Source organism: Lepidochelys kempii, chromosome 1, assembly GCF_965140265.1.
Source record: "Lepidochelys kempii isolate rLepKem1 chromosome 1, rLepKem1.hap2, whole genome shotgun sequence".
Taxonomy (NCBI): domain Eukaryota; kingdom Metazoa; phylum Chordata; order Testudines; family Cheloniidae; genus Lepidochelys; species Lepidochelys kempii.
The window spans coordinates 8026026-8039771 of NC_133256.1; the positions used below are offsets into that span (position 1 = coordinate 8026026).

The 13746-nt window shown below is 54.8% G+C and overlaps 1 protein-coding gene across 13 annotated transcripts in view; it reads left to right on the forward strand.

Moving 5' to 3' along the window:
• Window positions 1-13746, forward strand: part of ARAP1 (ArfGAP with RhoGAP domain, ankyrin repeat and PH domain 1) — a 232190-nt gene that overhangs the window by 150649 nt on the left and 67795 nt on the right. For 12 of the 13 annotated variants that reach the window (XR_012157524.1, XR_012157517.1, XR_012157526.1 and 9 more), the window contains 2 exons: window positions 5647-5814; window positions 11171-11240. Coding sequence is in view for 3 of the 13 variants with exons in the window: in XM_073333741.1 (XP_073189842.1) it covers window positions 5647-5814; window positions 11171-11240 (238 nt within the window). In the remaining 10 variants the exon portion in view is untranslated. Of the gene's footprint in view, window positions 1-5343; window positions 5489-5646; window positions 5815-11170; window positions 11241-13746 lie in introns of those variants that run through there. The other variant, XR_012157539.1, reaches the window with a different exon arrangement.

A 13746-nucleotide genomic window follows, 5' to 3' on the forward strand; every position in this document is an offset into this window, starting at 1 on the left:
GGGCTTTGATGCAAGGATAGGTTCCTGGGTTAGTGGTTCTCAAGAAGGGTTTCTTCAGGTATGTTGGCAACAAGAAGAAAGCCAAGGAATGTGTGGGCCCCTTACTGAATGAGGGAGGCAACCTTGTGACAGAGGATGTGGAAAAAGCTAATGTACTCAATGCTTTTTTTGCCTCTGTCTTCACGAACAAGGTCAGCTCCCAGACTGCTGCGCTGGGCATCACAAAATGGGAAAGAGATGGCCAGCCCTCTGTGGAGATAGAGATGGTTCGGGACTATTTAGAAAAGCTGGACGTGCACAAGTCCATGGGGCCGGACGAGTTGCATCCGAGAGTGCTGAAGGAATTGGCGGCTGTGATTGCAGAGCCATTGGCCATTATCTTTGAAAACTCGTGGCGAACCGGGGAAGTCCCGGATGACTGGAAAAAGGCTAATGTAGTGCCCATCTTTAAAAAAGGGAAGAAGGAGGATCCTGGGAACTACAGGCCAGTCAGCCTCACCTCAGTCCCTGGAAAAATCATGGAGCAGGTCCTCAAAGAATCAATCCTGATGCACTTGCATGAGAGGAAAGTGATCAGGAACAGCCAGCATGGATTCACCAAGGGAAGGTCATGCCTGACTAATCTAATTGCCTTTTATGAGGAGATTACTGGTTCTGTGGATGAAGGGAAAGCAGTGGATGTATTGTTTCTTGACTTTAGCAAAGCTTTTGACACAGTCTCCCACAGTATTCTTGTCAGCAAGTTAAGGAAGTATGGGCTGGATGAATGCACTATAAGGTGGGTAGAAAGCTGGCTAGATTGTCGGGCTCAACGGGTAGTGATCCTTGTCTAGTTGGCAGCCGGTATCAAGTGGAGTGCCCCAAGGGTCGGTCCTGGGGCCGGTTTTGTTCAATATCTTCATAAATGATCTGGAGGATGGTGTGGATTGCACTCTCAGCAAATTTGCGGATGATACTAAACTGGGAGGAGTGGTAGATACGCTGGAGGGGAGGGATAGGATACAGAAGGACCTAGACAAATTGGAGGATTGGGCCAAAAGAAATCTGATGAGGTTCAATAAGGATAAGTGCAGGGTCCTGCACTTAGGATGGAAGAACCCAATGCACCGCTAGAGACTAGGGACCGAATGGCTAGGCAGCAGTTCTGCGGAAAAGGACGTAGGGGTGACAGTGGACGAGAAGCTGGATATGAGTCAGCAGTGTGCCCTTGTTGCCAAGAAGGCCAATGGCATTTTGGGATGTATAAGTAGGGGCATAGCGAGCAGATTGAGGGACGTGATCGTTCCCCTCTATTCGACATTGGTGAGGCCTCATCTGGAGTACTGTGTCCAGTTTTGGGCCCCTCACTACAAGAAGGATGTGGATAAATTGGAGAGAGTCCAGCGAAGGGCAACAAAAATGAGTAGGGGTCTAGAACACATGACTTATGAAGAGAGGCTGAGGGAGCTGGGATTGTTTAGCCTGCAGAAGAGAAGAATGAGGGGGGATTTGATAGCTGCTTTCAACTACCTGAAAGGGGGTTCCAAAGAGGATGGCTCTAGACTGTTCTCAATGGTAGCAGATGACAGAACGAGGAATAATGGTCTCAAGTTGCAGTGCGGGAGGTTTAGATTGGATATTAGGAAAAACTTTTTCACTAAGAGGGTGGTGAAACACTGGAATGCGTTACCTAGGGAGGTGGTAGAATCTCCTTCCTTAGAGGGTTTTAAGGTCAGGCTTGACAAAGCCCTGGCTGGGATGATTTAACTGGGAATTGGTCCTGCTTTGAGCAGGGGGTTGGACTAGATGACCTTCTGGGGTCCCTTCCAACCCTGATATTCTATGATTCTATGATTCTTGTGTGGTGTGTGGTTGCTGGTGAGTATTTGCTTCAGGTTGGGTGGCTGTCTGTGGGCAAGGACTGGCCTGTCTCCCAAGATCTGTGAGAGTGATGGGTTGTCCTTCAGGACAGGTTGTAGATCCTTGGTGATGCGTTGGAGAGGTTTTAGTTGGGGGCTGACAGTGACGGCTAGTGGCGTTCTGTTATTTTCTTTGTTGGGCCTGTCCTGTAGTAGGTGACTTCTGGGAACTCTTCTGGCTCTGTCAATCTGTTTCTTCACTTCCGCAGGTGGGTATTGTAGTTGTAAGAACGCTTGATAGAGATCCTGTAGGTGTTTGTCTCTGTCTGAGGGGTTGGAGCAAATGCGGTTGCATCGCAGAGCTTGGCTGTGGACGATGGACCGTGCGGTGTGGTCAGGGTGAAAGCTGGAGGCATGTAGGTAGGAATAGCGGTCAGTCGGTTTCCGGTATAGGGTGGTGTTTATGTGACCGTCGCTTATTAGCACCGTAGTGTCCAGGACGTGGATCTCTTGTGTGGACTGGTCCAGGCTGAGGTTGATGGTGGGATGGAAATTGTTGCGATCGTGGTGGAACTCCTCAAGGGCTTCCTTCCCATGGATCCAGATGGCGAAGGTGTCCTCAGTGCAGCGCATGTAGAGTCGGGCCTTAAGGGGCGAGGGCTGAGGAAGCGTGGCTCTTGTGTGGCAGCCTTAATGGGTGAAGCAAGTCAGGGGCACTGCCCCTGTGTCCCTTCTAGCTGTTACCTTTTCCTTACGGAAAGCTTAAAACAAACAAATGCAAACCGTAGGGGGCTGGTGCACACAGGACTCATGCTTAAAAAGTCTCACGTCCAAGCTGCTGATCACACAGTCTAGAATAGATAATACTTAGTCCTGCTTGCACAGGGTGCGGGGGACCGGACTAGATGACCTCTCAAGGTCCCTTCCTGTCCTACGAGTCCATTCCATGATTTTGATTGCGGCAGAGCTTGGTGACAGAAGGGCCTGATGTGGTGAATTACTGGAGATTAACTACACAAACTGGGTGTCATCCCACAAATAATATTTGGGTGCAATGCGAAACCTGAAATTCATTGTCATCTGCGAGTGCAACACGGGGAGGCAGCTTTCAGAGCAAGATAGCCTGAAATACAACGCCACCCAATGTAATTTCCCCGCTCCTACTTCCTCTGCTTCAGTGGATTTTACACCTGCGTGTTTTTCTTTTACATAATAAAAGCTGGCTGCATCCCAGACCGCAGTCAGAGGGCAGTAGGGTCTGTGGGGTAGAGCAGTGCTACTCAAAGTGGGGGTGGTCCACGGACCGCGGCCGGTCCACGAGCCATTGGCTGCTGGTCTGCGCGCACACTGGAAAAAAAAAATGACCGGTCCCCAACATCAGATAGCTTGAGAAGCACTGGTGTCGAGTCCATAGCTTGGGGAAAACGCCTGCAGGGCTTGGCTTTGCACTGCACCATGTGGAGAGCTGAGGGTGGAAGCACCCGTTGGAAAGAGGGGAGCAGGATGGGGAATGTTGCAGTGATCACCCTCAGACAGATGAGCACTCCACTACCTGGAGGAAGGAGGCCTAAGAGAAGGCCAGCATCGCATCCCCGGTGCTACCTCTTACTCAGAAGTATCTGTTTGAAGATTTGAGTGTCGTGAGAGTAGAATAAACTTGTTCATTTTAGCTAATTAAATAATATGTAAATATATGTGTAGAGAAATGTTTGATGACTTCATCATTTTGTTTGCAGTACATCATTCGTAGTTAGCCCTGCCCTCCCGTTAGCCTTCGGCCCCTCAAAACCTTCATCCTGCCCTGCCTCTAGGGCAGGAACTTCCAATCCCGCAGCAGCGGCTGTCCCCTACAGATCGAGACCTGGATGGTCCCGGGAGAGCACATACCCCTTTTGGGCAGTGTGAGGGCACTTTGGGGGCAGGGAGTGATTTTTTTTCCCTACCACTGCCTGGGCTCTGTGGATAAGCCGAGCATTTCAGGGTCCAGTGCAAGGAATTCTGAGTGCCTTCCATTTAAGATTGACTGCCAGGAGCCTGGTCCTTAGTGGACGTCATGGCTAAGCTCCCTTACTGGGCTGTCCGGAACACTGCTCGGGGTGGAGGGCTTTGGAGAGCCGGGAAGGCCCATAGATCTGAAAGCCATTGCCATTTTTCTGTCAAAGTCCTGGGAGGAGAGAGGGGAGAAATAGATTGGCTTTGTGCTTGTCTCAGGTGACAGGCTGCTGTCACTTTGGTTTGCAGATCCCCCTCCTGGTAATTAATCATCATCCCCAACTGTAGGCGAGGACTCTGTGGGTGCTCAGCATCCACTGGCAGCACCCTTATCAGCTCTCTCCCACCCCGCCAGCGTCTCCTGCCCACCGGTGGCTCCACTGATCAGCACCTCCCACTCCCTCCCAGTGCCTCTGGCCTGCCGTGGATCAGCTGTTTAGCAGCGTGCAGGAGGTGCTGGGGGTGGGGAGGAGTGAGGGCGGGGGGCGTTCAGGGGAGGGGGTGGAATGGGGCAAGAAGAGGTGGGGCAGGGGCGGGAAAGGCAGGGTGGGGGTCAGGGCCTGGGGCAAAGTGGGGGTCAAGCACCCTTTCCCCCCTCCCCCCGGCAAGGCCAAAATTGGCACCTGTGACACGACCTACAGACCCCAAGTGGAGGAGATGTGTCTCGGCTGTAATGGAGCACGTGGTTAGAATCCAGCAGAAGACCAAAGACTGCCTCAGCCACTCTGGGGGAGTGAGCTGGGCCGGGGAAGGTGTGCAGCCTGTTAGCTCTAGTCCTGGAGAGGGACCTCAGGCAGATGGGCTGGGACAGGGTGGAAGGGAGATGAGGTTTGTGGTCTCCACCGCAGACGCTGGACGTACCCACGGGGCTGTGCTCTCTCTCTCCTTCCTTCCCTCTCTGTGAGGTCTGTTGGGGTGGCCCCAAATGGGTCCTAGATGTTCTATGCAAATCCTCCCTGTGCTCCTGTCCTCGTTTTAGAGAGTGGGCCTGGCTCTTTGTACCAGCTCCAGTCAGTGAAGTCACAGAGTTAAATCAGGGATGGCTTTGGCCCCTGCTTGATACCATGTGTGGGCTCACTCGCCCCTGGCCTCAAGCTGACCCCTTTGCTGCACCCACTACTGGAAAGGAGGAGTCATGCCCCAGAGACTTCTCCGCTGAGAGATCCTTTTGGTGCTCAACCAGCCCCCGTTCTCCTTGTGAAATTCCACCCCCATCTCGCATTACGGACCCTGCCTTTGGCTGCCGTTCCTTGGGCTTGGCTTAGCCAGGAGGGGGAGCCTGGTTACTCTTGTTTCAGATTTATGTCTCAGTAGTATACAGCGGGATCGGGGCTCCCATTGCGCTGGTCATTATACAACTCCTGCATCCTTCTCCCCCCCCCAATTAGCACACACTAAGTCCTCGCCCTGCCCCCCAGCCAGCATGGCTGCTTTAAAACAGACCCTTTGCTCAGGGTAATACATTATCCCAAGGACAAGGAATGCGGGCAAAGTCTGTGCGTGACCGACAGGCTTTTTTGTATTTCGGATGAGGGGTGATCACTGGGGCAAGAGTATGAAGTGCTCTGTGCTCTGCTTGCACCTGGCTTTCGCCAGCCCTGCCCATTAGGGGGAAGGAGGGTTCTTCTATATCTCAGACCCTGATCCTGGGGCTACAGGTACGGAGAGGAGACAGGCAAATCCGGAGAGCGGAGGGTGGTGGGCAAGTCACAGCTTGGGACCCTTTCGACCAGCGGGGTGCAGACCTTCTGATCTGTTAGCTGTCTGGTTAATGGGCCTCTCCTAACCGCATCTCCCCCTTTGCTCCCGCCCTCAGCGACAGCAGCTGTTGGAATGACTATGGCTTGAGCACCCTGCAGTCCAGCGGCACGGTATCCTCCTGCAGCTCCAGCATGCAGAGCAGCAGCCCAGAGGGGTTGGATGCCCCCGCCCAGCTCTTACCCATCATCAAAGCCGGGTGGCTGGACAAGAACCCCCCACAAGGGTGAGTGATGCTCCGAAGGGCGCAGCCTGGGAGACTGACTCTGGAGCAGGGGATCGGTGATGTCCATGTGAACTGGGCCCCCCGCCCACACACACACTTGGCCTGTCAGTGCCTAGGGAGGAAGGTTCCTCCCATCCCCCAAGCCTGTAGTCTCCCCTCATTTCTAGTGTCGGTCACTGACATGGGCTGAATGAGAGCAATCTTCCTATTTAGCTATTGATTTACAGCATCCATTCAGTCCTATCGATTGTGTTAGGCTCGGGGCCTAGTCAGTCAGGCCAAGAGCGGCCCGCAGTGTCACATGCAGCCTCCAGCCACCCTTGTCTGTCACTTCAAGGGGCAGCAGCACCCGGAGACTGCGGGTCCCAGCGTGCCACGCCCCACCCTGATGTCTGAGCCCTTCCCCAAGATGGAGCGGGCATGGTGGGGTCTGCAGTCTGAGCAAGTGGCAGCCTGTGCCCAGAGACGAACTAAGTGCAGCCCTGAGGGCAAGTTGCCACTCGAGCCCTGGCTTGTTTGGACAAAGCCTATGCCCTGGGCTACAGTTGTTTTGCTTAATCCATTTCCTCCTCACTCGGCTGAGGGCTTTGATTTAATCTCTGCCGTGGAGATGCTGGTGTTTCCCTATTGGACTCCAGGCAGACAGAGACTGCTGAGCTTTCACAAATGGCTGGCGGATTGCACTTCCTCCCTGTTACCCAACAGCGATGCCTCGGTTGGCTTGCATATTAACGGGAACCGGGAACCGGGAAATCACACTGCTCCTGTAAGTCACCTGGTCACCCAGGGGAGGGGAGCAGCCTCTGGGCTAGTCTTAAAGGGCCCATGCTCCTAAATTAGGGCATGTCTATACTAGCAAGCTTACGGTGGAGAAGATGTACCGACGCAGCTGGGCTACTGTCAGATCGCTCGTGTAGCCGCTCTGTGCTGATGGGAGAGAGCGCTCCTGTCAACATAATAAAACCAGCTCAATGGGCAGTGGTTGTTTGTCGTCAGGAGAAGCTCTCCGGCCGACATAGCGCTGGGCACACTCGCAGTTATGCCAGTGAAATTTATGTTGCTCAGGGGTGTGGTTTCTTCACACCCCTGGGCAACGTAAGTTTTGCCGACAGAAGTGGCAGTGTAGACATGGCCTTAGAAGATTCTCCATGGGCGAGGGAGGGTTTTTTGTTGTTTGCAGTGTTGTAGCTGTGTCGGTCCCGGGATTTTAGCAAGACAAGGTGGGTGAGGTGATGTCTTTTACTGGACCAACTTGTCTTGGTGAGAGGGACGAGCTTTCGAGCTACACAGAGCTCTTCTTCGGGTCTGGGAAGGGAACTCGGGGTGTCAGCTACATACAAGGTGGGATAGGTTGCTTAACATAAGAAGTTAACACATATTCTAAGGCCGTGGTTCTCAACCAGGGGTACGCGTACCCCTGGGGATACGCAGAGATCTTCCAGGGGGTGCATCAACTCATCTAGATATTCGCCTGGTGTTACAACAGGCGACATCAAAAGCACCAGTGAAGTCACTACAAACTAAAATTTCATACCATGACTTGTTTATGCTGCTCTGTAGACTGTACACTGAAATGTCAGTACAATATTTATATTCCATTTGGTTTATTTTATAATTATATGATGAGAAAGTCACCAACTTTGCAGTACCAGTGTGCTGTGACTCTGATTTTATGTCTGATTTGATAAGCAAGTCATTTTTCAAGTGAGGCGAAACTTGGGGGTACGCAGGACAAATCAGACTCCTGAAAGGGGGGCAGTAGTCTGGGAAGGTTGAGCACCCCTGTTCTCAGGGACCATTCAAGGTGAAGTGGCTTGTTAACATAGGACTGCAGTCACAGGACATTGGCAGACTTTCTGTTGTGTTTGCTTGGCTGAGGGCTTATCTGCACTTGAAATGCCACGGCAGGGCAGCTGCATAGCCAGAGCTGGGCTGCCAACAGGCGTAGGTAGTCCATCTCCCCAAGAGGCAGTAACTAGGTGACAGAAGAATTTCCTCATTAACCTAGGGCTGTTTATACAGGGACTGAGGTCAGTTTAACACCGCTGCTCAGGTGTGTAGATTTTTCACAGCCTTGAGCAATGTAGATATAATGTTTTAGAGTAGACGAGGCCCTAGTAACTAGGCTGGGGTGTGTGTCTTGGGACTCTGGATTTTTCCTGAGGAGGAGGAAGTTTTGTGCGTGTGTGTGTGTGTGTGTGTGTGTGTGTGTGGTGGGGGGAGAGAGAGAGAGAGTGCGTTTCCATATTAATGATTAATCTAGCCATAGCTATTGTGAGATCAGATCCCATGAGGTAAATATTTTACTGGCTTGACAGAGCAGTGGGAACCCAGCAGCTGCCATGTTGATTCAGCGCATGGTCTGTCTAGCCAGTGTCCTGCTTCTGATGGCACCAGCTGTTTCATAGGAAGGTACACGAAAGCCCGTAACCGACAATGCCCAGAGGGGACGGTTAGTCCTGGCTCCCTGATTCTCATGGAGCATGTGCACTGACCCCAGCCCTGGAGCCGGTGAGAGAAGCCCTGGGGTTGCTCTAACTTGTGCCAGCTCTCCAAGGGACTGACTACAGCTGAGAATAGATTGCCAAGTCTTTTGTCCCATTCCCAACCCCAGTATGCTGCCCCACCCTGGGGCAAGACTGAGTGTATTGTAGGGCCCGGCTAGGGCTACACTGGCTCTGTGTCCATTGAGAATGTCCCTGTGTTGGGGAGAGTCTCAGCTGGCCAGATGTGGCCGCTGTCCTGCCCCTTTGCACCACCTGAGTGACCCAAAGGGGCAACGGAGTGTAGGGAATCTCACCCAGGCAGTGTGATTTCAGCCTGGACCCTGAACCGAGTGGGGAACTGTTGGAGCAGTCGGAGGACGGGGAGGGTGCGGGTGCTGTATGTTTCAGGGCTCGGGCCATGGCAGCTTACACATGCTGAAGTCTGGAGAGACTGGGGGACAGTGGTGGTTCAAGGATGATGTCATGGGAGGAATTTCAATGGAGTCCGTGCAGGGCTGTATACAGGCTCTGCTGTGTGTGGGACGCAGGGAGAGATCCCTGTATGTTTGGCTTTCAAGGGAAGGTTGATTTATTAGCCACCCCCGCTCCCCCAATAAATCTTCTTGTTCAAAGGTCTCCTGCTTGGGGTGGAACTGTTGTGGCAGCCTGTTATCTCCTGTTACTCTGTCTTCCCTGAGCCCACAGAGCTTAGGCCCCTGCCTTATGGCAAGTCTCTTTTACGGGTGGCTTATGCACCCTACACATATCAATCTTCCTGTAAATTATTCCTGAGAAACCAGTTGTGATTGCACAGAGAGCTGGTCCGTGAAACTGAGCAGAAAGAGACAGCGAAACTGACCCGCCGGGAATCCCTGCCCATATGGCCTGTGATACAGAGAGTGAGTGGACAGCCTCGCAGGCGCAAAGCGCAGCCCAGCATTTAAAAGCCTGCACAGCTGATCGTATATGGTGGGGTTAGCGGCTTTTATGATGTACGTGTGTGGGATTATGGGGCCTGGCGTCGCCAACTGGGAGCTACGGCACCACGTTGAGGGTGAACTTGCTGGCTGCTCCGTGCCAAGGCAGGTTCAGGAACGGGAGAGGAGAGTTCTCATTGTCCATGTGACACGGAGGCTGCACAGATAACTCTTGGCAGGGCTGGGCCAGTGGAGAGGGCTGGGCCAGTGGAGAGGGCTGGGCCAGTGCGGAGCACTGGCTGCGCAAAGGCAGTAAGAGGGAAACCGGGGAATGGGGAGAGCAGGGATACTCAGAGCTCAGTGGTTCAGGAGCCAAATTAGCGATCAGCGTTACCCAAAACAGTCCTGTGAATTCATTTACTCTCGTACTATATAGTTGGATTTAAACAGTAAGACGGGAAATATTTCGTGTCTATATCTCTATGTGTTATTCTCACAGCAAGATGACTGGCCAAGTATTATCTTATCAACTACCCTGGGCTAATGACACAGGAAACGCATCCTGATTGGTTAATAACGTGGATTGGTTAATAACTCAATCAGGCCATGTTCTAATATCAGGTGCTGCAAAGAACTGCAGGAGCCAGGGCCCCGGAACCTTTGTAGAAGTGGGCGGGTGGGTAGGTGGGGGGGGCGGCAAGGCCGAAGTGGCAGAGAAATTAAAATAATTTGTCAACATCCCGCAGAGTACAGCTGTCCCCACATTCTAGTGTTGAAGATATAATCACGGTACGGACAAACGAAAAAAATAAGAGCATTTTAGTTCTAAACATTGCTGCGGGGTGGAGGGGATTTCCAGCCCGGAATTTCCTCAGCAGCACCCTTTTCACCCCCCTGCTCGGCCCGGGTCCCGGCCCCAGCGGGTGCGGGGCTGCTCCATCCCTTAGGCTTGTGCCCAAGGCAGCCGCCACGTGCAGGGCTGCTCCTCCTGCAGGGGGTACCCTCTCCCGCTGAGCCGCCTCTGGCCAGCTGCTGAAGTCCCTGCCCTCAGGTTCCCTGGGGCCCTGGTGCACAATGCTTCCTTAGCGCTTAAGCCCTTCCTGCCTGCTCTGCAGCCGGGGGGGCGACAGGAGGCGGCTGGGTTATGTCAGTGGCCAGCAGCGGCCTTGAGGCTTTAGCTGCCTGGAGGTGCTGTGCAGGCAGGAAGGGATTGGAGCTGCTTCCAACCATGGCAGGAGAAGAGATGAGCTCTGATGGGCCAGGTCATCCCTTCCCCCCTCCACCCACACGGTGCCGAAAGGCTGCTGCTGGCCAGAACGTGATCCCATGTGCCCCGCCCACGTGTGGCCTCTATGATCATGTCTTTCCCACAGCACATATGGGAAAAAAGGGGGGGGGGGCATGGGTCCCCAGTGCATGGAAGACACATTGAAGAGCTGCTTGCAGCTCCCGAGCCTCAGTCTGAGTATCACTGCCCTAAAGAGACAATCCAGGGTGCGTGTCTGCTCCCCCCATGAACCTTCTCATATGGGGGACGCCTCCCCACCCCGGAACTGATCCACATGACTGCTGCTCTGTCCTCCTGCATACCCCTTCTCCAGTATGCCCCGATGCTTGCGAGATGCCGGCCTGCATTTAAACAGCTAGGCGGAGGGGCAGGTGGGCAGGGTCCTATACTATCAAGCAGGAAAAGCATGTCTATATGTCTATAAAATGTGTATCCATTGCCCTGTGTCCATCTGGCCTGCCCTTCCTATGCCGTCCATCTGGTTACGTTGCAAGTCCTTTGGGGCAGATTAGCTCAGAAGCAAAAATACCCCAGTGCGAGTTTATAAAGCGTGCATCCTCTTACCTCCTTGAGCTTGGCTCACTAAGGGAGCAGTCAGGAGCCCCTGCATTCCCGCTGGCACTGCTGGCTCGCCAGGCTAACTAGCCTTTTCCATCCCCTTACAGCTCATATATCTACCAGAAGCGCTGGGTGAAGCTAGACGCCGACTACCTCCGATATTTTGACGGTGAAAAGGTGAGTGCAATGCCCCGCTCTGTCACAGACTTTCTGTGTGACCTTGAGCTAGTCACTTAGCCTTTCTGGGCAGTTCCTCATTTGTACAACGGGAATACCAGCCCCTCCCTGCTGTGTGGAGGAGAGATGCATTAAAGGTCGTGCGGTGCTCAGATACTGCAGTCGTGGGGCTGTGTAAGTACCTAATCTCGATCGCTTGTCTTTGAAATCTGCCACCCAGGGTGGGACTGACGTGTGGTGTGGAACCAGGGGCGGCAGGTTTGTATAATTTTTGGTGGTGACCAGAACCCGCCCCAGCCCAAACTCTGCCCCCCACCTGCCCAAGGCTCTGGGAGGGAGTTTGCATGGGGAAGGAGGTCTGGGGTGCAGGCCCTAGGCTGGGGCAGGGGATTGGGGTGCAGGGTGCAGGCTCTGGGAGGGAGTTTGGGGATGGGAGGGGGTGTGGAGGGAGGAGGTGCAGGGAGGAGGTGCAGGGTGAGGAGTATGGGGTGAGGGCTGTGGGGTGCGGCTGCAGATAAGGGCTTTGGGGTCTGGGAGGGGCTCAGGGTGAGAGTAGGAATGTGGGGAGTGAGGGCTCTGTCTGGGGCTGGGGGGTTTGGGGTGTTAGGCTCAGGGCTGGGGCAGAGGGTTGGAGTGCAGGGGGATGAGGGATCTGGCTGGGGCTAGAGATGAGGGATTTGTGGTGTTGGAGGGGGCTCAGGGCTGGGGCAGAGGCTTGGAGTGCAGGGGGATGAGGGCTCTGACTGGGACTAGGGATAAGGTGTTTGGGGTGCTGGAAGGGCTCAGGGCTCTGGCAGAGGGTTAGGTGTGGGGGGATGAGGGATCTGGCTGGGGCTGGAGATGAGGGGTTTGTGGTGTTGGAGGGGGCTCAGGGCTGGGGCAGAGGGTTGGGTGCGGGGAGATGAGAGATCTGGCTGGGGCTGGAGATGAAAGGTTTGTGGTGTTGGAGGGGGCTCAGGGCTGGGGCAGAGGGTTGGAGTGCAGGGGGATGAGGGCTCTGGCTGGGACTGGGGATAAGGTGTTTGGGGTGTTGGAGGGGCTCTGGGCTAGGGTAGAGGGTTGAGAATGCAGTTTTGGGGTGAAAGCTCTGGTGGGGGGTGTGAGCTCTGGGCTGGGGCAGGGCTGGGGATGAGTTTGGGGTGCAGGCAGGCTGCTCCGGGACAGGAGCCAGAGAGGAGGACTCTCCCCAGCCCTTTCCCTGCTGGGAGCAATGAGATCTGGGGGAGGAGCCCCCCTTTCCCGCCCCCCCAGCAGCACACTCACCCCCACCGCTGTCACTGCACTTGCTCCTAGAACCCCTCTCAGGTCCAGCAATCTGCCTTGCCTCCCCCGGGGTGGGTGCCGGGGGGAGCTCCGTGCGCCTCCTGCCGCCCCTCGCTGTAGCCTCACTGGGGGCGAGGGATGGGGCTGCCTCCTTGCCTAGCATGGGGCAGGAGCGGTGACTGCGGGCGGGGAGGCCCCCTGTGCTGGTGGAGGGTCCCGCCGGAAAAGGGAAGGGTCTGAGGTGGAAGGGCCGGCTCAGAGTCAGTCTGCCCTGGCAGGGGAGATGGGGGCACTAGGACCCCGCGGCAGCAGTTGCTGCAGGGAAGAGGCAGCCAGGGATGGGGCCGGGGAGGTGCGTGGGGGCAGCAAGTGGGGGCCGGGGGACACTCGTAGGAGGCGCAGGGGGGGCGGCAGGTGGGCCGGGGGAACACACCCAGCCCCAAATACGGGTGGAGCTGGACCCCTGGGCTCTGAATATTGCTAGTACCAAGGCACGACGTGGAGATATAGCTCGCCGCCCTGTTGGGAACTTCCCCCAGGGATGGGGACGTGCTCTTCTGGTTCAGGTTCCCCTCTGCTTTCTAGAAACCGGTGCAGAGTGATGATAACTTGCATCCCCCAGCTGGGCCGTGAACTAGGGCTCCTAAGCTAAGCAGCGTCTGGCCTGGTCAGAAGGTGGAAGAACCAGGGTGGTGTAAAGAGTAGCACCGGCACGGCAGGCCATGGCGTTCTTGTCTCTGAGTCAGCCCAGGATTGGCGCAGCCTGTCAGACAAGGCGTTCTCATCTGCTTGTAGTCCTGGAAGATTCCACTTACGGCCAGAGTTGGTGTGGAATGCAGCCAACTCTGGGGTGGAAGGCAGTCGGAGTTTAACAGCACACAGGAATGCTGGGCACTGCTTTAGTGCAGGGAGTGGGGTAAGGATACCGTGTCCAGGAGGGACTGAGTTTAACTATATCCGATGACACCAGTCAGGGTCAGAAGGCTACACCTAGAGAGAGAGAGAGAGCTGGCTTCTCACCACTCCGTAAAGTTTGAATCGATTGAGGTCCCCAGGTGGTGATGGTAGCTGAGGGTCCGGAGTGCTGGAGACAGGCAGAGCCCCCAGCACGACCAGTCAGGAGAAGATGAAGTCCCAATGGAAATGCTACAGATTTTGGATCCAGGCATGGGGCTGACCCCTCCGCTCGAGTAACGGTGTTGTGGGGTGTCTCCTGGCTATGGGTAGGGCTGATGTTGGCATG